This window comes from Xenopus tropicalis, chromosome 3 (genome assembly GCF_000004195.4).
Source record: "Xenopus tropicalis strain Nigerian chromosome 3, UCB_Xtro_10.0, whole genome shotgun sequence".
NCBI classification, from domain to species: Eukaryota; Metazoa; Chordata; class Amphibia; order Anura; family Pipidae; genus Xenopus; species Xenopus tropicalis.
Genome location: NC_030679.2, coordinates 51,361,692 through 51,389,562, shown reverse-complemented (window position 1 = coordinate 51,389,562; position 27,871 = coordinate 51,361,692). Strand labels below are relative to the sequence as shown.

The 27,871-nt window shown below is 35.0% G+C and overlaps 1 protein-coding gene across 1 annotated transcript in view; it reads right to left on the bottom strand.

The window, feature by feature from the left end:
* LOC100490346 (dynein heavy chain 3, axonemal) overlaps window positions 1-27,871 on the bottom strand; it is a 522,485-nt gene that overhangs the window by 94,295 nt on the left and 400,319 nt on the right. The window contains exons 54-57 of the mRNA XM_031898872.1: window positions 26,424-26,582; window positions 24,416-24,523; window positions 8,838-9,002; window positions 1,729-1,913 (exon numbers count right to left, since the gene is read on the bottom strand). Of these exons, the coding sequence (XP_031754732.1) occupies window positions 1,729-1,913; window positions 8,838-9,002; window positions 24,416-24,523; window positions 26,424-26,582 (617 nt within the window). The remainder of the gene's footprint in view (window positions 1-1,728; window positions 1,914-8,837; window positions 9,003-24,415; window positions 24,524-26,423; window positions 26,583-27,871) is intronic.

The window sequence follows — 27,871 nt, the reverse complement described above, 5'->3', positions numbered from 1 at the left end:
CCTGTACTGAAATGAATGAATATGCAAGGTAGGGGCATTTTTTAATACTTCCAACTGCCTCTCTCCACCAACCCCAAAATCTTTGCATCTAGGCACCTTGCACTTGGAGTGGTCTTGAAAAAGACAGCACTACTTGTATTGCTTTACAAAGCACTATATGGCAGAAGAATATGTCTTCAGGATTATGGTGTAGTCAATAGGCTGAAACACGATGACCCAATTCCTTTAGACATTTGTCACACGTTGCAAAAATTTTACTATTTTATTTAGCCTCATCTTTGGAGACATTTTACCTAAAATAATGTGTAATTGATGCTTTCAGTGGGATTCATAAGAACTTTTATAATGAAAGATGAAACTTTTGATGACAGAGGGAGACTGATCATGTCCCTGTCCACAGGAGACACCTGTCACCATGCCTGGATATAAGTGACATTATTAATTTGAATATACATTTTTAATTCTCATAACAAATCTATTTTGGTTCACTGATGCTCATCCTCCATGCATTTTTGTACCAGAATTATTGTACAAATCCCAGTTATTATACTGATAACTTAAATGTAATTTTTAACAAGCTATTTGTAATTTAGTCTTAGGTCATAAATAGAAGAACAGGGCTCTATTCATCGGATTAATGTAGCATAGTGATTTGTGCATACATTAAGCAAAGGCACAAAGCTGCAACTGATACAAAATGCTTTCCTCCAAGGTTAGAATCATTTGGCATTGGCATGTATAAATACTGCTACTACTCTGAGTGCATTATGGGTAACTAGAAGAGTAAACAATAAGAAAAAGTAATTTAGCTGTTGGCTAATGTAGAAACCTGTATACATGTATTTCTTTTTTTAATGTTCTCCATTAATGCTACTCCTTTTCAAGCCTGGTTACACACATAACTCCAACAATTTGAGACCTTGCTTGGCATAAGGAGTTATTTCTACGCTTAAGACTTGTACGAGCAATAATAAAGAAATATTAAGGATTTTAGCTGACATGCAAGATTTGTGTGAATAAGCCCAAAACTACAGTATGACCTTTCTAGTTTAGTTCCTCCACATGCAAATAGCTGTTACTATGTAATTCTGTGACTGATGTTCCCATTTGTTTACAATTATTGCTTGTCAGCTTGTATGTAGCATTATAAGCATGCAGTATCCCCAAACTGGTCTCTGAAACAAGTCAATGAATGACATTATACAATAAAAAAGCTCGGGACCTGGGGTTTTCCGGATAAGGGATCTTTCCGTAATTTAGATCTCCAATGTAAGTCTGCTAAAAATCATTTAAATATTGAATAATAATATTGAATAAAGCCAATAGGCATCTTAGTTGGGATCAAGTAGAAGGCACTGTTTTATAATTACAGAGAAAAAGGAAATTTAAAACTTAGAATTATTGGCTTATAATGGAGACTATGGGAGATAGCCTTTCCCTAATTCGGAACTTTCTGGATAACAGGCTTCTGGATAAGGGATCCCATACCTGTACAGGCATTATACAATTTTTAGATCCAGGTGTTGAAACATTTATTTTTTTGTACTAAAAATGACTTTTCCTACTTTAGTAATAATATTATTTAATTCTATGAAATCATTCTTCTCTTTTTATCATAGTGGAACAGTGTTTAATGGCTCGGATACAGCTAAGAAAACCAAGTAATTTATAAAGCTCTCATCTAAATTTCTATTCATATCCAAAGATAGGAAATGATTAATAACTTACTTAGTCAGTTCAATATTTTCCTCCAAGACTCTTTTCTCGACTAGTTTTTGAGACAACTGCTCCTGCAGGACTTCTAGCTTGTCACTAACTTCCTTTAGTTCTGCTCTCTTGATTTTTAGCTTTTCCATGTGAATCCTAAAGTCTGCTTCTGCTGCCTCTAGCCTTTGTCGTTTTGGAGCTACAATCTGCAACATAATCATATTCCAAGTTAACCTTTCATGTGTTGGTTTTAAGGGGGGATGGTGTAATAAATAAGATAAATAAAACCAATACATAACACACAAAACAAAATGATCACACTTTATGATGTTTTACTAACCATGAACTAAACTTAACATTTGACTCCACGTCATACACATATATATTCACCCATATTCAATATGTTTTCAGTGTGACTAGGTATGGGTTTTCTAGACCCATTCCTAGTCACATAGAGATGCTTCACACTTTCCAACAAATCCATTCTTCTGAAGAGTAAGGATCACACTCCCTTTAGTAAATACTCAAGTCTGGGTAACACCCTTCCTTGACCCCAAAATACAGACTAATATCCATATTTAACAACATTATAAAGCCCTTTCTCTATGCCTATGCCCTCCCTCTAGTATTCATCGTGTTCAGGCAAGCTTTGTAGAGATTATAGCTTAAGAAAGCACCCAACAACTTACTATCCTACTGAAAATGTCACAGAAAATAAGTAATTCTGTTGGAAACTTGCCCTCCAAGCCAAAGGGTATCAGTTGGCTGGTATGGGTTCAGCTGACATATTGATGACCTGAAATGTGCCTTTTTGGGCAAACACAGGAGCCTTATTGGTACAGTCTAATAAAAACTGTTAAAGACTTTTACAGTTGCTCAAAACTATGATTAAATAACACTAGCAACTCTACCACAGTTAAAGGAGGAGTGTGTCCTCTTGTTCAGCTTGAGTGCAGTGTGCTAACATTTTCTTTTTTTGCCTATCATGTAATCACAAAAAATCAGGGCATACTGGGAAATGTAAACTACTCCATGTTTGATCCTTGTGAGGAATATAATTAGAACCAGTGCACATTTAAACCCCTGGATAATGGACTCCTGCTAACAAAACCCTCACATAAAGTGTGAAGTGCATTTTCCTTTCTTTATTTTACTAATTGTTATTGCACTGGTTATTTTTTTAACATTTATCCAACTGTGCTAGCTGGCAAGGGCTTTTAATATTATATGAAGTGATGCATAACTACCTAAAAATTTTCTCTCTTTACACCCATATTAAATATTGAAAATCTATTTGGGCTTATGAGAAATAAACCCTGCACATAGCCATTTTGCCCACACATTTAAAACACTGCATAGTTAGAGCAGTGAATTAAAGAGAAAACATCACAGACAACTCTCACTCTCCTCTCTGGTTTTCACATTGTGTCCAAAACATGTTGCAAAGTATTGGAGGAAGAGCTGTGTGCAAGCTGTGTCTCCTCCAGTTTGCCAAACCATTAGGTACCAGCATTCATTTGGCTTTTTTGTTTTTTGGCAGACCTTCAGCTGAAATAAATGGCATGGTGATGATGAGAGTAAATAGCAGTGAATTTGGCCTGCAAAGTGATATTTTTATTCTGATTGCAGCTATGAGCAAAGAATTTAGATAGTGACCCATGAAGGGCACAAAATAGTCTTTAAAACTAAAAATGTGCCCTTTCTCTGCAGGCAATGCATGTAATAGCTTTGCAATATGAGTGTGATTTTCAAGGCTTTGTTGCTATTAGAGAAGTCAGTAACAGTTCCTTAAAATCTGAAAATGAATAGACATTTTCTCAACAAACCATGAAAGCAAGTGCCATAGCAAATAAATGGAACAATTTTAACCCTTTTACTGCTGGGTTGCATTGATCTTGCCCTTCCACCTGTTTCCTGTAAACACGCTGCACAGCATAGATCAAAAAAAGAACTAGGCCTCTGACAGCCAATGCCACAAAATTTATGAATTTTGCTATTAAGAAAATTGACAAGTGTTTTGGCCTATTGAACTAATATGACATATATACAAAGGTCATGCTTACCTGATCCTAGATAATTATTCAAAATATCAACATGAAATACACAGTAGGGTTCATTTAAGAACAACAGTAGTGCTAATCCCCATATTTTAAGTGTAAAGTTGACTACAAATAGACATTGCAATTGTTGCTGTTGTCTTAAAATGCAAGCAAATGTGCTTGCATTTGGTAATTATAGTAATTATACTAAAAACTGGGTCAGGGTAGCATCATTTCTGGTACTCTGTGTCAAATAGGCGCACTTGCATTTCAGAACAAGAGGTAGAAAGATGAACTGGCCATAAGTGCAACTATCGGGAAGTGCAAGGTGTATAATTTAACGAATAGCTTTAATACACCCAACTGTGTACATTTTTGCAACACAACAACTGAAGCTTTATGCACCATAATCAAAATATATCATGATATTCAAAATATGTCATGATATAAAAACATATAAGTATCCACGTGAATTGTCTTCATGCCCTTGTAGTAATATACATTCCTTGTGTTGCATAGAAGAATATTTTTTTGTTTATAAATACTCAAATTATAGGATTATAGTCCTATCAGCATGGAACGTACAAATTGAGATTTGGCTTGCTGTTTAGCAAATGGAATATTTAGGTGCAAACAACTATTAAAAAAGGTGCTAGGTGCTTTATTACCACTGTATTCATAATGTAGCTACTAGATACCACCTAGGTACTGAATTGTATTGCCCATAATTGCTTGAGGATACTGCCTAAATCAGCAAAATACCTTGTTTTTACTAGGTATTTTATTATACTAGGTAATTTCATTACACTATACATACTTATATATATCCCTGCTATTAATAACCTTTTTTGACTGACCAAACCCTCCCAGAGATATCACAGGAAAGGTCCTGTTGAGAACCGAAACGTCGGATTGTTTTTGTGCAATGTGTTCACAATAAATCTGTGATAATTTTTACAGTGTGTGCCAGTTGTGAAGTATTTTTTATATATATGTATATATATATATATATATATATATACAGAGAGAGAGAGAGAGAGAGAGAATTTCTAGGATAGACAGAAAGGGGTTGTTTTTCAGATGAGGCCAGTTATAGCAAAGTTACCTGTATTTCATGTATTGTTATAGGTTTTACAAATTATTTTTAAGGCCCAATAACTTTCTGCCATTATAACTAACAATGTGAATGTGACACAGGAATGGCACCCAGAGTTTCCATCATTAGAGTTCTGACCTATTTTTGATAAACAACTAATCCAGGAGATAAGAAAGAAAAATAGACTTCTTCCACATATAAAAATGTTAGTGAACATTGAGTTTAATCCTTTCATTAGTTCTTTCTGAGGAAATGTGATGCAAAACTGAGATCTGATTTATTAGAAGACTGTATTGCCATGGTAACCCTGAAGACTTCTCCTAAAGGTCACCATTCCCTGGTGATAACTAGAACCTCAAAGTCTGTATTTATAATGATGTTAATGTGCAAGTAAGCCAGATAAGTTATTTTACTGCAGTTCATTTTCATGTAGAGATTTTCCTGTTTAGTTCTTTTTTTACAGTTAAGGTTTTTTTCTTTCAGTGAGCTGAACGGAATTGCATTTCTTCAATTTGGTACATCTTGAAGATGTGATTCATTTAGAGTGGGTACTCAGGTTTCTTTCGAGGTGAAAGGAAAACTTTCTTGCTAATGGCTATATTTTCCATACAAAATGTACATGCCAATGAGGCAGAGAGGCACAAACCTTTGCTGCCTGAATGAAGTAGCGTCCCTGGGGCCGGGCACTGCTGGTAACGCAGGCCAAGATAATTCATTCTCTCCTTCATCCTCATAATGAACGTTTCCATTTGTTATGTTCTTATAAAAATAGAATACTCTGTGTGTGGCCTTGGTGAATGGAGCTAAGGAAATGTGACGACTGCAGTAAAGTTTGCTTACTATAATATAATAATACATAAAATAATATAATACTATAATAAAAGCTGCAATGAGACATGGCTGAGTAAAATAATAATAAGAGTAAAAAAAAAGAACAAAGAACGCACAACCTTAAAATGAAAGTGTAGATTGCCTGACAGATAATCAACGAAGATTGACTCACCAATGAGAGATCTGCTTTCAGCGAGGGATCTTAATAATCAAACTGTCATCCTTCAGGCAACAAACCAAGATGTTTACCAATAAGATAACATAAAACAACCCCAGGGCATAGATAACCTTAGATTATTTTGACCTTGTCACAAACAGCAACTTCAAGTTTTCATTTTATTTACTCTGGAATAAGCTGTGCGTGCCGCAAAACAGTGATAAAGGTTTATGAAGACAACTTAGCAATCATTGGCAAATCACAAAAAAAATAAATAAATAAAATGTGAAGCTGTTTATGGTGTAATTATTCTATGGAATGCACCTGTATCACCTTTTGTTACACGATCATTGCTCAACATACTATCTTATACTAAGATAATTGTCTACCCAAATAATATTGTTGCATGTAATAATTATAAAAAATGTTTAAAAAATATGGATGTATTGTTATTAGTAGTGTTATAGCCAATAAACTTACATATTTACACTAATTTATTTGTCAGGTCAATTTTCTAATGATGGGCAAATGTTCAATTTTTTCTTTCCATTTATTAATGTATGATTCTTGCGAGTGTTTGTAATTTAAAGAGATACTGTTTAAAAATGCGCTAACTGAGCCCCTTAGTGCTTATGCAGAAAGCACTATATTTACCTGGCCAAATGGAAAGCATATATTTACCTGGCCAAATGGACATTTTCTGTGGTGCTTCTAGACAACTGCCATTAAAACACCAAATTAATTATATCACCAAGAAGAGAAAGCATATTGATGCAATTTATTAAGTTACTTTTGTCAGTATGCATTTCTGCACTTCCAGATGGTTGCCAATGTGTCCAGCCTGTCTCGTCTAATGAGTGCTACACAACTGTGCCTACTGACTCTGGGGAACCACTGGGCTAAGTCAGCCTTGAACCTGGGCACACCAGACTTATGCCCAGTGAATGGGAAGGAAGCGCCATTCTGAACATGTGCACTGAAAGTGACACAACCTCTTTGAAAATGCAATTAGCACCTAATTTGCATCAAAACATAAGCACACCTGAGACAGTTGTGTACCTGCATTTAAATATAAAATATGAATTTACTATATGTGACACCCTCAGCATGCAATGTCTGGTTTGGTTAGTGCTGCTGTTGGTCACCGAACCAGGTGGGTTAAGCTTCTGGTGCCCTTTCATCTTCCATACAAAACTAGAAACACAGATATCTTGGCTGCCCCAGTCGTAAATTCAGAACAGGGATGAACTATTTCTGTGTACCACAAAGGCAGGGTCTGCACTGTATTAGGGTCAGTCAGAGTGGATATGGCTGGGCCTATGGGAAAGGTTTTGCTAAGCATGCCCAATTCAGTATGCATGTAGAGTTCGGATAAGGTGAAACGTCTCCAAAAATATTTGAGATGTTGAAAGTCCAGTGGAATTTGCATGGTTCGAGTAAAACTGCTGGGTTATTCAAGGCCATGATTTCTGTTAAGTTTTTCTTCTAGAAAGTCTCAGAAGCTTGAATTGAAAATAAATCCTGCCCAGCACTATTGCACATGGTACTCAGACATAAGGTATTATTATTAAAGTTTATTTATTAAGCAAAAACAAAACTATGAGCAGAAGCAATGACCAAAATGCATGGGTATTAAAGGGGTTTATGTAATAAACAGCAAAAAGTTTGCACAGGTCCAATAACCCATAGAAGCCGATAAGACATTTTGGTTAAAATAGCTGGTTAGTAAATAATACCTGCTTATTATTTGCATAGCAAATTATCATATAAATCATAAATGCTGCATTGTCAATAGAAAAAAAAACATGGTGATTTACACTGATCTCTTGCACTTTACTCTACTTTAATAAATGATCCCTGAAATGTATAATTGCTCTGAGTATCAAAGTTCTGGACAGTATTCCAAATAAATTTCTTTCTATAATTAAAACACCTTTATTTGCCTTATTGGCACAAACCACAACAGTAATGTTTTAGGTCCACAATAACCCTTTATCAAGCTTACCCTATACTGTATATTCTATAGGGCTGATTTACATCTGTAAGTGCAGTGGACACTTTAGTCACTTGCACCTAAAACCACTTTAATTAAAAGTTCATGGGGGGGGGGGGGGGGGTCATTTTTAAAGACTGGGCAAATTTGCACCTGGCCAGTAACCCATAAGGAAAAACCTGCAGCTTGATGAAAAAGGCTAATCAATGATTGGTTGCTATAGGTTACTGCCCAGATGCAAATTTGCCTAGACTTCTACTGTCAAAATGTGCTCTTCACACTTCCGTATCCGTATAGTTGTGCTTGGATCTGCTCAGTCCTTCCTGCCTTTCATTTCAAATTTTGCACTGCTGTGCCTATTCACACATGGGAACCCTGGAGCTACCTCCTTACAGGCAGTAGTTCCAGGTATCTCTCAGTGCCCTGTGTCTATAGGCGCATCATACTTGTGGCGAAAGAATAGGGCACAAGAGTCACTCGCATGCCAGCCAAGTGCACACGCAGTTGCATCCATTTTGGCGAATTGGACATAACTGCGGTAGGTACAGCACAATTGCATCAAGGGAAGTGCCTATATTATTGCCAGCATTCCTTTTTGTTTGGTGCCTTATCAATAAGTAGAATCCTTCGTGCAAAAATAAGTACAGCAGAATACATGTACTGTCTGAGAATACTGAAACAGACAGTATCCAGCAAAATATCATATATCTCAATTATACAGACATGTGCTTACATTTTTAAAGAAGGGAATGTTACAACATTCTGCTGGTCAAAAAAAAAGCAAGTGTTATAGTACTTCTGCCCTTTTAGCCACTATCAATATTCATTCATTTCCAGCTATACACAGAAACTAAAAATTATTCATAGTAATAAATCCATCCTATAGTGTATAAATAAATATGAACCCAGCTGTCCTTGCAGTGTATTAACATTCATCTCACTGTGTTTTGCCTATACAAGTTTAACAAGATGAAAGTTTGAATCATAAGATGAATCTTAGGACATAGTGGTTACCTTGGCAACCTTGTCATAGACTTCAATGGCCCTGACCCAGCTACAAAGCCCTTCACAGGCGGAAGAGACATTCTTAATGACAGCTGGCTGGAATTCAGGATTGCTGATAAAATCTCTCCTTATCTGGGTGATAACCTTTGGGGGGATGTTGTCTTTATCGAATTCCTAGAAAATAAAAATAGCAATAATTAATGACAGATTTCGAATATTGAGTCACACATCTGTGATTATGCTCCTTTCATGTAGTAGATACATTGTAATCTGTTTCTCTCGAAAATGTATATATGGGGGAAATCTGTCAAATTGTTAACCCTGTGTAGAAAGATTGTGGAAGTCATGCTTATGTCTACCCCTGGCTGAAGCCATTTTAAAGTGGTCATGTTACCATATTCTTGAGAGAGATGAGCAAATCAGTTCCCTCTGAATATGATTCTGTTTATTGTTTCCATGACTTATCCCTACAATTTAAATTGTATGCTGATGTTGCTAAATTCCATTATCCAGTGCAGTTCCCCAATTCAAATCAGTCTTTGTTATGCCATAGACACACTAGCCAAAACATTTAGACATTTATTTCTAAAATCGACTTAACACAGAACTGTTAATAAGCGAGGTTAATAAATAGGGTTATTGTACTTCAGAAATGTATGCGTGTGAAAGAAAAGGAAGATGAGAGAAAAAGAATTAGAAGACAAATAGAAGAATAAATAAAGCAAGGAAAAGAGAAGTAATGCATTGTAGTGTGTATACGGCATGTAGTCATGTTATTGGGATGCCTATGTTTAGAATGGATTTCAATTCTCTTTTTGTTTGGGTTAATTCCCTTTATGTGTGGGTGTATTTTTCCACGGAATAATCAGAAGTTTGCATAATTAAGGCTGTAAGAGGAACAAGATAAATGTTTTGGCAAATGCATCAGTTCATGCAATTACTCCATTAGTGTGGCCTCGCATATTATGCAACCAGGTGACTAGTTCATCAAGCCTTCTAGAATATCTGCACCTTTATTTGGCAATCTGATGGGAGTCTTCAGCAGTATGTCAGGCAGTATGTCAGGCAGTATGTCAGGCATAGATTCCATGTTGATGGGATGTGAAAGCAATTTTATCAAAATTAGGTTGTCTGGTGGACTAAGGTCATAGAGGAGTGTGAGAGTAGTACCCAATAGTAGAGGTAATTTCAAGTAGTCTGCTTAAAGGTGTCCCCTGTGCTGAAGGTGTCACTGAGTGGCAATCAGAGTAAAGCACACATAGCACACTCAAATCTAAGCAAGAACCCATGCTTGGGTGTAAAATGTCTGGACTGTAACCCATGTTCTCCTGGAGTAAGCCGAGGCATTTTCTGGCTAAAGTATTTTTACATTTAATAAATGACAGCAGAGTTCAACTGGAATAAATAATGAGTGGTGTGCTCTATCTGGACAGCATATGATAACTGGCCACCTCATCCAGAACAATATGTAATCTGTTGCTGACTTGCTAGAAGTACTGTCAGTAAGAAGTGATGGAAAACCTGTCTGTAGTGACGTACATACAGTATATATTAAAAGACATGTAAACCCTACATTTTCCTACCATGTACATAAGTTGGACACATCTCCCCCTCCCAAACCACACAATTTGTAGTGCATATATCCCCTCCGTTCGTCAGCACCATCACATTTTCCTAAAACAAATAACGGCTTACTCCTAGCACCCATTTTCTCTCTCACACATCTTCAGTGACTTTTTACATCTGCAAACAGCACATGTGTGCTGTAAAGTTCATGCAATGAAGAATGCAGGCTTACACAGGCAGAGTGCACAGCTACAGCAGAGTTTCTATGGAAACCAGCAGTGCCAACTCTTCACTGGCTGCTACACTGGAGGGTGTGTTTGGCAACCTGAGTTGAGAAGAACTGGGCATGCTCAGTAATCCAAGACCCAATGTAAATTCCCAAGGCAGGGGCCAAGTGCGTTAAAGGAGGAGAAGGAAATTAATTAAGGGGATGCTGCAGCCTTACTATTAATCTTTTAACAACCGGAGTGGCAGGTATTTAAATATTTCAAATAGGTTGTTTACTGATTAAATTTTGTGTGGGAGGTTACATGTCCTTTAAAATAATCCTTGTGTATTTTGTGGGACTGATACTGTATATTGTTTACATCACCTTAGGCATCCCATAAATATGCATCATTTGTATATATATATATACTGTATATATCTCTAATATTGAAAAAGTTACAGCCATTTTCTTCAACTTCTGTGCCTATCTGTATTTGTCTAGCTGTATAAGGAATGCATTTTCAGGGCCCTCATAGAGGGAAGGCAATTTCTGACAGTTTGACTATTTACTTTTTGACTAGCTATAGCAATATTTCAGCAAAGCAGGGCAAGACTGGATATGGAGTTCTGAGACAGGGACTGATCACATTCCAAGTGCACTATAAAAGTTGCTGGGTATAATTTTCATTGTATTTTGTAAAGCATTAAAATACCAATAATACAGTAAACTTTGGCTAGACAAAACTGATCTATTAGAGTATAAAGAACAGATGGGAAGCCTACAGCCCTCCAACTGTGGTTGAGCTACTACTCCCAGCACCCCTTGACAGCCCTGGGCATTAAATTGCCTACTTGACAGGGTTAAATGTTGAAATTCCATGGGGCGAATCAGTATATAGTGTTTATTTCTTATCTTAAACCCACAGTGTAATGGGAATATGTGTACTTTTTACTTTATCAGTAAAAACTCCATCATTTCCCAGAGGGATTCCTACCCCTCATAAACAGCAAAACAACAAATTGCACTGATCAGTATTATTACACACAGATCAAGCACTATGTTTGGGTTTGTTAACTGAACTGTGAGACAAAGAATAGCAGCTCTACATAAGTAAACATACTAAAATATTAAGTAGAATGGCTGGGAACATTTTGACATTATCACGCCTGTCACATTTGCCAAAGCTTCAAAAATTCAGGTTTGAAGCAAAGTGTTGGATGGGAAGATGTCTGAGAGCACTGATGTTTAAGTTAACGAAAGACAAGATGTCACCTTAAAGATAAGGGAAAAGATATAGCAAACCTCTACACACTTTCATCTTACAAACTCTGCTGACTGGAAGGAAAGCCATAGAATTTATTTTACAAACTCAGAGCACAAGAGAAAACATGCCAGTAATCCATCTTTTTACAGTTAGGGGAAGATTTGTTGGGAGAACTAGACAAAAATAAGAGATAAAAAAAGAAGCTGTACAAATAAAAAACAGATAAAGGTAACACATACACTTTTTTCCTTCTTCGTTGTTTTAATTTGAATCAAAAAGCACAAATCAAAATGCATCGCTGTGATCAGGAAGAAGGAAGGCAAGATATGGTAGGGTGAAGGATTACTTTGGCAGGGAGGAAAAGCTATGAAATAACTAGGCTGGAAGCTGAGTGAAAATATGCATGTGCTATATATATCTTCATGCTCTAGTTTATATTCTATTCACTATACACAGGCTTGTGTTTGTGAGCACATGTGCACACTATAATAAACACAAATATATTAGAATTAGAGTGTTGGAGAACAGGGGAAGATTTAGTCAACACAGCAGGGCTGACTATTGGGACCAGATTTACTATCGTTGTATTTTTTTTTCATTTCCCTTAATCATACTTTTAAGAGTTAAAAAATCATGTATTTATATATAATTACTCAACAAAAAAATAAATTTTTTGTAATTTATCGTGTGTAGAAACCACAAAAACACTAATACAAAACTATCTAACAGCAGGCGAGGTTAAGTAAAAGCCAATGGCACTGTCCTAGGCAAATTGTAACAATCTTTAATTCATGATTTTAGAGATTTTCATGCTTTTTTTTCATTTGTAAACATACAAAAATTCATACACAAATGAGGATTTCCAGGTTTTTGTATTATTTGTATTAGTTCTATGTTTTTATTCATTCATGCTTTTTATTTTCATATCTTTTAATAAATAGGTCAACATTCATTCATTTCTCATAGTAGAAAAATGCACAAAAATTGCATAAATGCAAATTTTGATAAATCTGCCTCTTGGTGTTTCTTAACATTGCTCCTCATATGTTTGCAGGTGCCTGTCGATCACACACAAAATAGGAAAAACACCCATTGTTCTATGATTATCACTTGCATTGTTGCTATTATTGAGTTGGTCATTAACTTTCTTTTACATTTTGTGGCCCTTCATTCACCTGTGTCTCTAGTAGCATACTATATTTACTCCTGCTGGACATTCTGCTATGAATTCCTTTCCATGCCAATTTGCATCCTGTTGTGGTAATGATGAGGCCTGTTATGCAGGGGGGAAGGCATCTAAATGGAGAGTTAAAATGACTCCTATCATACTTGTTTTCACTCTGATAGCATCAAGTGCTCATTATCACTACATATTTTTGTGTGATTGTGTCACCTCAAATAAATGTTGCTTTTAGCAGCTGTAATTTTGCAGCAAAGAATCAATCAAAGCTGCAACAGCTACAGAATTTCAAAACTATCGGACAGAGTCTCCATTGAGGTGGGAAAAATAAATCAATGACACTGTTCCTGCTGAAAGATATATCCTGCATTAATAGCAGTCTGTAGTGAGAAGAGACCCATAGGGGAAAAACATCATTTACAGTGATTAGGTATTGCAGCAAATAAACTTCACCATGGTCTGTGGAGAAGCTCTTAATCTGGGAATCTGGGGCTGCTATGTGGAATCTAACCTTCAGTCAAACACAGTGAATAAATGATTGCAGATTGTGTGCATTCAGTAAAATTAGTAATAGTGTTTCTGTTTATATGCTCACGGAAGGCACTTGCAGCATGTTGTCTGAGCCTGTGTATACATCTATTCAATGTTGCTGAGCATACCATGCAAAGGCAAAGCCATCTTTCAAAGCTTGGTCCTATTAAATAGGCAGTTTACCTTTTCATTCTTGCACTTGAACAGAAATATGCTCAAAATATAAGGATACTTAAAAGCTTTTTACTTGCCAGTTTACATTCAGAATTAACTGCACCTTAACATCTTCGACATTATAAAGAATTGCATTCACGCCAAGTACCACGAAGATCCAATGCTCTCATCAGCTATAGCATTCTGCATCTGAGGGTCATTTAGCTAATATATTAGCAACATAACCATAATGCTGACTCATAAAAATCCCCTTAGGCATAAAAATGAATGAGGAGTATACCAAAAGAATATAGAAAATGAGGGACAATATTTATATAGGGTAAACAAGTCAAATTGCCCACCAAGGATACATTAAACATTACATGTACCCACTAGGAGCAAAAGGACTATTATTATAGCCTATGTACAAGAATAAAATTTTATCTAAAATATGAAACAATTACATGCACATTACAAAATGTGGAATGATTAGAAAACTGTTATCTGGATTCATTATTTTTCAATAACCGGAATTGCAAATTTCTCAACTTAAATGTCTCCTTGTTATATGAAATCTAAATTGATATTGTGCCCATTTGCTGCGCAGGCCATTGGTTTACCTCGTCGATAAATCGTACATAGGCCAATAAGCCCCAGACTCACTGTAGAAGGGGTTATATATGCCTGTGTTTGGATGGGGTTTGTACACTGGGGGGGGGTCATTTATTAACGTTCCTATTTTTTTTCCCGATTTGTATTTTTTTGTGCAAAAATATGTTTTTTACACGACTAAACTGCGTCAAATCTGAAAGTAAAAAAAAGTTATCTAAAAGCTGTTGAGGTCATGTAAAAGTCAATGGCAGGTGTCCGTTTTCAATTAGCTAATCTTTCTTTGCATTGCGACTTTAGAGGTTTTCAGGTTTTTTTTACATTTTCATTTGTGTGACTATGAAAATTTTGCATTATTTGTGTTTTCACTTGGCTGTAGTTTTAGAGAAAAAGATTTTGTTTATGAAAATGAGAATGTTGATAAATAGGCCTTTAATCTTGATAAAGGTCTGAATATGTGGCTGATATATAAATTTTGCACAAATAAAATGTATTTCCTTTTTCTCTGTAATAATAAAACAGTACCTTGTACTTGATCCCAACTAAGATATAATTAATCCTTATTGGAGGCAAAAAGGCCTATTGGGTTTATTCAATATTTAAATGATTTTTAGCAGACATAAGGTATGGAGATCCAAATAACAGAAAGATCTCCTATCTGGATAACAGGTCCCATAGTTACATAGGGTTGAAAAAAGACCAGAGTCCATCAAGTTCAACCCTTCCAAGTAAACCCAGCACACACAACCTATACTGACCTATCTATATACTCACATACATAAACTATATATACAAACATTAATACTAACTGTATATTGTAAGTAGTGATGGGCGAATTGGCATTGGCAGCTTATTTTGCGAAACGGATGACAAAATTTGTTTTGTAAAAATTCCCACAACAAAAAATTGCCTCCTGCATCAAAAAAATTGTCGCACACGTAAAAAAATGACGCATGTCAAAAAAATTCACCACATGTCAAAAAATTGTCATGTGCATCAAAATAATGCAGCACGAGACAATTTTTTTTGTTGTGCAACATTTTCGCAGTTTCGTGGATTATCCACCATTTAATTTTTCAGCAACAGATTCACTCATCACTGATTGCATTATATGCATTAAAAAACAAGGTATATGACCAAGTAGTGCATAGGGTTATGGTCACTTAAATAGAACTGTAAATAGGTTTAGTTCCCTACATATACAATAAACTCATGTTGGCTTTACAAAAACATTGCACTGGCCTTACAGCACATTACTCAACTGCAATAAATGAATACTACAAATGTATCTTTTCAATAAACCAGTGTATATTTTTAGTCTCAAATTAAAATATGAGAATGAGATGGAAATAGTTTTATTCATATCTACTTTACAAAGGATTTATTATGTTAACCTTTTCAAAGTTTGTTTTTAGTAGTTAAAATACAAAGAGCAGTTTATTACAGACAGAGTAAAGAATAACTTCTAACCCCCACACACTTCATATTCTCCTGAAGAAAAACTCCTATAGGGGCTTCCAAACATAACAAAGAAAGCAATCTCAAATAAAACCAAGTATTATGTCTCTGACATGAATGAGGCAATCGATACCTGTTACACTAGGGACCCACCGAGAAAGATCTTTACAAGAAATCTGAATGCAATTTTGCCTGGCATTAAAAAAGAGCACTGCCAGATGTGTTTATTTGCAGTAAGGATTTCATTTGTTTGTTTTGGTTTGTGTTACGGATAAAACTAATTATGAGAGACTTTCATTTCATGATAGAATATTTGAATGTAAGTACTATAGGTCTGCATGATTATTGCCTTGTTTTATTAAAGGGAACCTATTATAAACATGTAGGGGGATATGGTTCTGCATCCCACAAGAGAACACATTATAATCATATTTGGGAACATGGTTCTGTACCCCACAAGAGCTGTCAGTTTATAGATTTTAGCAGTAGCAGTTGAAGAGACAGGAAGTTATTGTTCAACTACAAATCAGCAGGTGGAATTTGCATCCTATTTGGTCATTTTTGACCATCACACAGTTTAGGGGCAAACAAATACTCACTATAAGGAATTAAACCAAAATCAGTTTCTCATGGCTCTTTATATTGCTCAGTGACCTCCATCAGTAAGTGAGGAGACACCAATTGATTCACAAACAAACAGATTAGTACAATATGGTGGCTCAAGTATTAGGCCACAGTGCACATACCTGGATCTAAGAGGAATCTATGAACAGTGGTCGGCTTTACTGCAGGGTTTTTTGCAGTGCAAATGTGCAAATAGGTCACACTAATAGTGAACTGAATAGAATATGGTGCTCTTACATGTCATGAGAACTAATATCTAAAAGTAGTGATTTGCTGGTGTTTGGGTTTTCCAGCTTCTGTAGGACGTAATATTCTATAACACCAAGAAAATATTTTGAGCATCACTACAAACCTCTAACATTTACTTTGTCAAACCTCAGCAATTAATCCATAGGTTAGGTCAAACAGGTATACCCTTCTAAAGTTGTTAAATTAAAAGTTTATGTTTATGCAATTTGTGATGTTGACATGAAGCCTTTCAACTTTTTTTTTTAAATTCCAGCATCCTCAACTAGTTGTCATATATCATTATTTTATCATTGACCTAAGATTCTATGGCAGGTCTCGTAAGCTATTTCAATTTGAAATGCACAGTGACATTTGTTTTATTTTAGATTTTGTGTCTAGGTAATCTGCCTTTTAGTTACCAGGCCTTTAATTGTGTATGACGAGATACTATGTTTGTAATTCTAAAATTCATTAGAACTGTTCCAGTGGTTATAAAACAGCACATAATGTGTTTAGAAAGTAACCTGTTTTTTTCCCGAATATACGGAATAAAAAAAATCTGTGCAAAAGGTAACTTTGACTTTGTATGTCAAAAGTTCCAGCACCCTCTTTTATATTGGAACAAACTGAAGTTAAGCTTTTGCTGCCCTAATCGTTTCAAGTATTGGGCCAATTAAACAGCTGAAAAGAGGTCATATTAATAGGAATTGATTTTCATTTCTAAGGTACTTTCAGTTAACCTAGGAAACAGTTAATGATGCTTGTTTTCTTGCTGTATCTTGAACCTTGCTACTGATTTTAGCTTCGGACCTCATGGTGAAATAACAGATGAAACACATAAAGGCACATTAAAGACAATAAAAAGCAAAAAAGACATAAAAGAGACTTAAAAGCAGGACATTAAAAGAAAGCAGTACAAAGTGGCAGCTACTTAAAAGGACTTTTACCACTAATAAATCTGTTACAGCAGGATGGAAAAAATGAAGTAAGGTATATTCTGAGAAAAGTGTGGATATAACTACATAATAAAATGCCATAGAACAAAATAAACATGTCTTCATGGAATTAATGATGGGCCTAATTAATTATTTTATCCAAACCAGATTTGCTAATTTATTAGTATGTATATTCTTAAAGTCTATAGGTACATTTAAATCACATTTAATATAGTTAAAAAAATCATTTGAGAAAAAAACTAAAAAGGCTATGCATAAATTGGCACATATATGGCACAGAACTAAAAAATGTTGTAAATCTCATTCAAGATGCACCAATGTTTAGTAGGAGTACAAAAGTAATAATGGCAGCTCTGCCTATATGTGCATAAACATGCATTTAGCTTTGACTGGGGCATGACAGGGGCAGTGCAATCTGACAGGCCCCTCACAACAACACCAATCATATATTACTTGCCCCTCCTCTATGCCTGAGGCATGTGATATTTTGGGTGAAAAGGCCGCAGCTTGTTTATTAAACATGTAAATAACAACCAACATAAACCAACAAAAGTTAAGTGTAGGGCAATGTACAATCACATTTATATAATTACACAATTGTCCCCAAGAGTGAGGGGCCCGCCTGCTGTCTTTAGTTTAAGGCACATACCAGGAAATCACAGTACAGGTATAGGATCCCTTATCTGGAAACCGTTATCCAGAAAGTTCTGAATTATGGGAAGGCCATCACTCAAAGACCCCAATTTAACTAAAAATATTAAAACATATTTCCTTTTTCTCTGTAATAATAATAATAATAAAATTGTACGTTGTTTTTGTTCCTAACTAAGATATAATTAATCCTTATTAGAGTCAAAACAAATCTACTGGGCTATTTAATATTTAAATGATTTTTTAGTAGACAAACTACATCTGAATATGAAAAACACCAAGAATTCCCAAGAATTCTGGATAACAGGTCCCATACCTGTACAGGGTTTTACAATTTGGGTCCTCTTGCATGGTAAGGATTTATTATTAGGTATTCAGGGGTAAAAAAATATGAATGGCAGCTGGTGATGAGCAAATATTTTCAGCAGACATTGAATTGCAGCACAATTCCACATTCTACAAAACTGTATATTAATAATTCACCGCAATGAAAATTCTCTGAGAAAAAATGCCCATTGACTTGTATTTGCGTGCTTAAAAAAAAGTCCCATGCATAAAAAAAATGTTGCACAAGGGAAAAATTTGTCACACATAAAAAAATTTGTTGCCTAAAAAGTTGGTCTGTAGGAGTGAGAAAAAACACCCAATAACTTTAATTCAATAAAAGAGAGAAAAAAAAGTTGTGCACGTAAGAGAAAAATTGTTGCAGGTAAGAAAAAAAAGTTGCCCATTGACTGAAATGTATTTAGCAATTTTTTGTTGCCATTTTTCCGCAGTTTTACAAATTTTAGGGGGGAAGCAAAATGGGACAGATTTGCTCATCACGAATGGCAGCAGATAAACACCATACTTTGTGCATATAATCCTACTTCAGTGCAAAAGATCAAACACATTGGGTAAATGTTTTCACAACCATCTGGTAGCACTGATATTCTGATGTTTTTATATGTATGTGTGTGTGTATTTAGAAAAACTATCTTTGTCAGAAATATAAGTACAATTATGAGAGGTCAGCATTGTAATTAACTATATTATGGCACAAAGCATCCAGCATCCATCACTCTGTCAGTGAGAAAAGTTAAGTTACTAAAAAATAAATGAAGGCAGTGCTAGTGCTTGCCTGACCTGACCTGAGATAGTCTGAGACCGTATATCCATGACGTCTCCCATTGTTAGCTTCTCATTGTAGCTAGACCTTTATATTTGCACTGTGCCAGCACATTTGCATTAAGATGCTTTAATTGATATGGTAACCTAGAGATTTTAATACAAGCTGACCTTTCCATAGTTCCCAAGTAACGATTAAAAGAGCAGTTAGATTAATGGTGTTCTTACTGCCAACATAATCTGTTTTTAGTGACAGTTAATATGAGATTACAAGTTAACATTCAGGATTACCTTGTCCTTGGTCTGAGGATAATGGAGATTTTTAACAGTATTTTTTTTAATAGAAAATACATCTTACCAACAAGTAGGTTTTATCATCCATTTGTTTTAGCTTATTGCTTTTCTCCCCCATACAAACTTAAATCTATTTGAATGGGAGTTTACATATTGCTTTGTGCATGGGAAATGCAAACATTTCCTATTTACAACAACACATAAAACCCCATCATTATGTAATGATTTGCTGCTGAGATCAGTCAAGTGATGCTTTCATTTTCATGCCCTCATACTTTGCAAATAGAAGACAAAATTATTCTGGCTACACTTATTTTAACAACTGCTTTCCTATTCAATGCCACCTTTGATTCCATATTTTTATTGGACAAAAAAGTCTTACTAAACTTTTTTCTCTGAAATCTATGTCTTCACAGCCACCATGTTAGATAGGCTACTTCCTCTGATAGGCTTTTCAGTTTACATACCCCTCCCATGTAATACATACAGTATTTAACCACTGAAACCTGAAAGATTGGAGATGTTTCTAAGCCAAGCTAGCGGGGTTAGTTTGGTTGCTTGCAAAATGGTCGTTATTATAATACCTTAAAAACTGAGTTTTCTTTAAAGGTGAAGAAATACCTATAAAAGTCATGCAATGTGCTCTAGGGGTTTAGAGTAGTTTATCAGAGTGCAAAGTAGCAAACAAGCAGATGTTGTAATACACCTTGTTATTCATTTGACATTCTGTATCTGCTGGTCCATGGTTGGCAAGACAGGTGAAGCTCTCCATATCTTACCAGTGACAAATGATTATTTGCGGGAAGTTTTCTCCATTTGATTTACAAGCAAGTGTCTAAGCTGACACTCACTCATGTGTCTGGACCCATAGGAGCCTTAAAATCACTTTTTTTGGCATCTAAGCTCAGTAGGAATGTCAGCTGTCTGACAGAGGATTTATGAACAGGTTATACTATAGTTTTTTTTAACATAGCATGTATTCTATAACCTTGGGGAACAATGTCTAAACACAGACAATCAGAGTATTGTACTAAATGGCACTATTTTTTTTTATACTTTTCATGCAGTAATGTGACTAATGGCATTCCTGTTTCTTCATAGAATGCTGCCCTTTATTTCCATATAATACTATATATTTTCAGATCTCTGTGTAAATGTATTGACGCGTGAACTGAACAAACAATCTAATGAGCTGTAATTCTTATAAAGGTTTTGTTTGTTCTTGGTTATTGGAGCCATTCATTTCACAGTTTGAACCTTGAAACGTTAAATGGGATATTGAAAAGAAAATCATATTTTGTGTCATATCAATTAATATACAGTTTCTGTTTCCGGGCTCAATTCTATTTTTATTTTATTTCTTCATATGTCCTCAAGGCAAAGCTCTGATTCTGAAAGGGTATATATTATATATATTATATGCATGATATATTGCTAACAAAATTTGTATTGATGAGTAGAGCCAAAACAACTTATTTTGCAAATCTGTTCTTTTTAAATACATCCCATCTCTAACTGATGTAGGCTAACTGATGTAGACTTTTGGTTAGGGAGGAGACATTTATTTGATTTTTAATTTAGGAAGATTCAGAATATTCTCATATATGTAGTGGATGTGATAAATTAAAAATCTTGTTGATATCAGACCAAGACATACAATGCTCTGATAGTTTCTATTCCTTATTACAGAATAAAGGAAAATGGCCATCAGTATATCTTTGACTGCATACTAGTTTGGCTGCAGGCTGACAATGATCATGGTCCTGAAGGATTTTTGTCCAGAATTGTCCACAAAGTAAAGAAATAAATCCATACTCAAGGACGTTATACAGTTATACAGTCCCATGTGGTAAGAATAGAAGGAAAAAGTGCACAAATGTTTGGGGTCTTAATTATATAACAGAAAATTAAATATATTCAGTAAAGAGGCAACAAAGCAAAATATTAATGAATGGAATAATTGTCATGCCCTGCCCACAGACAGAAAGTAATAGAAAATAATAACCAAACTACTGGCTTCAATAATATGTGACCTTTATTATATATTCTTTTTAATTTCTATAAACTATTATTTTATCATAACTGACTTTCCTACTACAATTCATTATAACAGGACCTTAATAGGAAATAATTCAGATTGTGTACTATGACTTCTTGAACTTATAACTTTTGAGCGTTAAAAAAAACCCAAACAAACCTAGTGACCTTTTATAAATCTTTATAAGTGAAGAGGATTTTGGGTGCCTGCTATAAAGTAAAAGGTAATTCAACAATAAGGTGCTGACACAAAAAGATGAATGATAGAGTTTGGATAGATTTCGTGGTAAGACTGCCATGCTCACAGATGCACTAACACTTAAGTGGACTGTCAGGAAAAGCTTGAGATGCTCATGTCCATCATCATATACTATAGCCGGTGTCACATGGCCAGATCAGTACAAAATCTTAATCTTACATAACATAGGCTAATCTTATTGGATATTAGTTTGATATTAATATAATAAATGTGATTTGTTTTTAAAGGCTAGGGTAAAGGAATTTTGGGGAGAAGACTCTACAGTTTAGTTTATACTACATGAGAATGCTGTAAAGCATCGCTATACTGCATTGGTTAGAACCAAAACTTACTTAATTCAAATACCTTCCATACACTCTTTTGGTAGGATTTGTATTTTACTGACTGTATTTCTCTTATGAAGGCGCAGCTATACAACATCCATGGATATGTATGGCCATGAGAGGCCATGTTGTATTGTTAATTTTTAATTTTTGGCAAATGCTTGTGCTAATTCATATGAGTTCTTGGGTAATATCTCATTTTTCATTTGTAGGGGAACAGTAATATAAGGTTATAGTAAAATTCTTTATGTAGAATACCCTATGGCATGCAGCAGATCCTATGACCATTGAAATAAAAAATTGAAAATATTTTGTCCAAGATCAAAGCATTGTAAAATACTAAGGGGCCGATTAACTAAAGGTCGATAAAATGAGTGCTATTTATAGCATGCGTTAAAAATTTTATTGCTTCTTATTTTTTGCGACTTAACGCACAATTCACTAAAAGGACAGGCGTCATAATTAAGACGCAATGTTCTTTGCGTTATTAAACTCCTGATGAGCGTTTTTATTGCGTTAATTCCTGCCACGTGTGTTTTTTCCCGCTGCACGCAATATATTTTGCCGCTTGCATTATTAGCACACGATTTTACGCACATAAACATTACTTTCAGGAACCTACTGTTCTGAAAATGACCATTTCCCTGAAAACTGGAGGCTGCATCACTCTAGGGCCAACACACACTTAAAAAAAATCCCTCTGCAAAGTATATGTTGTGTTGCCAAAAGCTCACGAACCACAATTTTCTTTAAGTACCGCCTGCCCCAAGTAGGTGTTAATTTTCGCACAGTCTAATGCGATATTTAGCGCATTTAACGCTTCATATGTGTTTGTGAATCATGCGTTAGTATTATACCTATGCGAGAATTAACGCAATGTGAGGTAAATAACACATGCGTTTTTTTGCGCATGCAATATGCGTCTTAATGCATGCGAAATGACTTGGTATGAATGAATTGGTACTTATTTATCACGTGCTTTTTAACGCAAAAAAGCATGCGATAAGCGTTATCACACTAAGTTCCTAATCAGAATGTTTTAGTAAATGTTTTCTAGAAATAATAGGTTGAAATTAAATAAATTAAATAGGTGTGCTACATCTATGCGTCTTAATTTACAGTAATCCCATGCCACCTTATACATTTGGTATAGCTTTCCTCCTACAAGCTTCTTGTGTAATAGTATATGTACATGCAAAGGGTTAAAATAAAGAATTTATCTTTGTAAATACGTAAAGATATATGCAACACGAGCCAACAGTTTGTTGCCAAATCCACCTGTGACAGCACTTCGCCTTTTGGCCTGATCGACAGGCAGCCGTCACTGAGTTATTTCCAGGTGCCTACCCAAACCTTATTAGGATAGACAGAGAGATAGAAGGAGAAACTTGCTTGTTCTAGGAATGAGAGCTAAACAGGTAAGCTAGTAAGGACAGTTTGGGTGATGAAAAAAAATACATTTATTGGTCTAAGAATAGAATGGAATAATTGTAACATACACTAAGGGGCACATTTACTAACCCACGAACGGGTCGAAATGAGTCCGATTGCGTTTTTTTCGTAATGATCGGTATTTTGCAATTTTTTCGTATTTTTTGCGATTTTTTCGGCTTCTTTACGAATTTTTCGTTACCAATACGATTTTTGCGTAAAAACGCGAGTTTTTCGTAGCCATTACGAAAGTTGCGTAAAAAGTTGCGCTTTTTTCATAGCGTTAAAACTTACGCGAAAAGTTGCGCCTTTTTCGTAGCGTTAAAACTTAAAAGGTGCAAAGTTTCGCGTAAGTTTTAACGCTACAAAAAATCGCCAGATTTTACGCAACTTTCGTAATGGCTACGAAAAACTCGCGTTTTTACGCAAAAATCGTATTGGTAACGAAAAATTCGTAAAGAAGCCGAAAAAATCGCAACAAATACGAAAAAGTCGCAAAATGTTCGTTTTCAAGTCGGAACTTTTCCAATTCGGGTCGGATTCGTGGGTTAGTAAATCAGCCCCTATGTAATTTAGTAATAAAAACAACACCTTAACAATCATGACAGAATCCCTTTAAGGAAAGAAATGAAAATGAAACCTGGAAGCTTTTTAATATGCCATCCAGTTATTTTATACAATTCTGGGTATAAAGGAATTAAATATTACCTTTAGCGAGTCTAAAAACTTCATGTCTCCCAGCATTTTTTTGGAAGCCGGCCAGAAATCATCAATGGCCTTTCCATTCTGATCCACTTTCTTCTCTGGTTTAATTCCCTAGAAATAAATGTGGTATTATGGAAATTAGCATAGAGCTATTAAACAAAAAAAGCAACAATCTGACCTCTTATATTAGAAAATAAATAAAAAAATGTAAATCGCTTATTAAAAAAAGATAATAATGTATTAAACTGACAATAAATTCATTATGAATAAAAACCCTACAAGTAAACAAATGCAGTCACAGCAAAAGATTAATCCAGGCACTTTATTGAGGAAAATATGTGTTTTTTTGTTTTTTTTTTATTAACTGCATTCTTTTAGCAAGCATGGGAGGTTATTTGTAATTACCTATCCTTCCTGATATAATTACTTAATGTTTACATATCACCAATGTCACAGTTTGAAGATTTGGCTCAATTAAGTTAGATTTATTTGATTTTCAGTTTTATATTTAGCTTGACAAGAAGACACTTGGTCTAAGACAACATTGCAAATAGACTGTGTGATATACTTATAGTGAAACAAAACACATTTCTCTTTTTATTTAATGCAGACTTCTCTGTTAATTAACTGTACTGAGTGATTCATACTCCAATGCTTTGAAACGTTGTGACGGAAAGCAATACTTTTCAAGCACAAAAGTCTCTGAGAAAACTGTGAAGGCAGCAGATGGGGTCTCTTTATAGATGTCCCCCTCAGGGAATTTTACTAGCTTGCTTAATCTCATTACTAAGGAGAGGGATACTCAAATTCACTAGATGGTGCTTGTCACCAATAAGAGATCCTTGTAACAATAAAAGAATATGGCAGCTTCATGCTCTAATGGAAAATACCCCAGGCTTGTGTGTATTTTAGGGAACTACACACTTACACACTTTGGGGCCCATTAATTAAAGTACAAATCCGAATCATGAAATAAAATTCTTCTTATTTAAATCCGAAAATTTCAGAACTTTCGTAGTCGTTGCAAATACAATTTTGTCGCACAAATTGACGCAGAAAATTGCAGAAAATACGCACAGTTCTAAAAGTTAGAAAAAATAAGATTTGTTTTGTAATCGTAACCAATCGTACATTGATAAATGGGCCCCTTTAAGTTAAAGTGATACTGACACGAAAAAACTACTTTTCAAAATATGAATATACATAAAAAGCTACCTATAGGTCGTGTTGATGGTTTTTCGCTGACAGGTTTGGTTTTGTAAGTAATTGTTACTTGAAGTCCCTAAACCTGACTGTTTTGCCAACCTGACTGTCCCTTCTCAGCCTGTCAGTTATAGCTTCTAATGCTAACAGACAATTATGGCTGCCCCCTCATAGAGGAACACGGGGGATCAGACAGGTTATGTAAGCGCCTCAAGCAAGTATTTTTATGGCAAAATTATAAAGTTCTTGCAAAGACAATGTTATGATAGATGTAAAAAAAGATTTACTTTCTGGTGTCAGTATCACTTTAATGGCCATGTTTAACAAATTACCACCCCTTTGGAAATTCACTTTCCTTCCTTTTAAGAGACAAACATTCATTGTTTACCTGATAGTGATATTACATTAACTGTAATATTCATTTACTTTATTTGGTATATGCAAACACCTTATTAGTGAACTATGGAAGTAACTCTGCCTACTGTTTGTAATGTGGACTATTTACATAAGAACACAACCAAAAATTAACAGGGTAGCAAATACAGAACCACATTTTTATAATTAGAATCATACAGAATCACATTTTTATATGAATTTTATTAGAATCAAACAGAATCACATTTTTATAATGAAGGAAACAATTCTGTAAACTTAAAATTGATTTTGACATTATTTTAAAGTTGAAGGGAAAAGAAGAGAGATCCGTCCTTAGAATGTTCTTCATTTAACCTCTCACCAAGATACGCACGAGATATGCAAGATGTTTAAAGCATAGCTTTTTGCACAAAAAGAGGGGAAATAACAATACCTTTAATATGCAGATTGCAGCCAAGGTGAGGCGAACTCCAGAAGGGGGATTCTGCATGGTCTTCAGCAGAGTGATGTCACTTGCTTTTAAGGTATCAAGTGCTGCAATGGCAGCATTTAATGCTGGAATCGCCACACTTAGTTTTTGTTCACATTCTTCCTGAAAAAAAAACCCAAAATACATAGAATATTCTTGTGAAAAGAAAACAATCTAATGCAATTGTGGAAGAATCTGTCTCGCTCAAGGATCCGTATATAATCAATGATGTATCTTATCTACTTACCAATTATATATATTGTATTGTTGTAAAAGGAAAATATTAAGGTGTTTAAGATAACCCACCTTAAATACTAGTGGCCCATATTTATCTATGTTTTAAAATATGAGTAATAAGCTTCCATATTCTAAAATGATTGTGCTTTTATCCTACTAAGTGCTCCATGAGTTCACACTCACACTCATTCCCTAATTTATACACCCCATAATACATCATATTCATATAATAATTATGTAGATAAATAACTATATGCTACCCATAAAATATGGCCTTATCTGTTCATAGAAAACAAGCAAGTGCACATCTGTCAGTGCAATAAAAGATACCCACTAATTTTAGTAACCCATGCTATCCAATGGTAATCTTTATGGTCATCTATTTATAAGCAAAGTTGACTGGCTACTATGTATTAAAAGACCTGGTGCAAATTTTTGCAATGTGTTACTATTTGTAGTTCGCTTTTCAGTGATATTCCATGGGGTTAGCTTGAAAGGGACAGCTCACCACAATAAGATCATTAATAACTACTCATTAACATGTGCCTTTCCTCAGCACATTTTATTTTGTAACTATATACAGTTTGTCACTCAAAAAACATTGTAAAAATCCCCAAACAAAGCACTTAGGTATCTAACTGATATACAAAAATGAAACAGAGAAGATAAAAGGTTGTCTGTCTAACAGTTGTATTACTTAAAGTGGAACTGTCACCCAGACATAAAAAGCTGTATAATAGAAGCCCTTTTCAAATTAAACATGAAACCCAAAATATTTTTTTTATTACCACATCCATACCCATTATAAAAGCATTTAAAAATCCTAGCTGTCAGTCATATATTGCCTGCCCCGCCTCTATACCTTAGGCATAGAGGTGTGGCAGTCAGTTACTTTCACTTTCAATTCAGAACTTCTTAGATGTCACTGCACTCCTCACATTTCCCCTCCCTCCTCACCATGTAATTTTGTAGCCAGTGCATGGGCATGGTTATCGGGTGCCCCCATACTGGCACAGAAACAAGGTTTTGGCAGGATGCAATGCCTGCTTTGATAACAGTGTCCACAAAATGGCACCTGCCTGCTTGCTGCAATTGTGAATTCCAAGGCTGAAGAAAATAAGATTAAAATCATTTATACAGTGTAAGTAAAGTTTATTTTGCTTGACAAACACAAT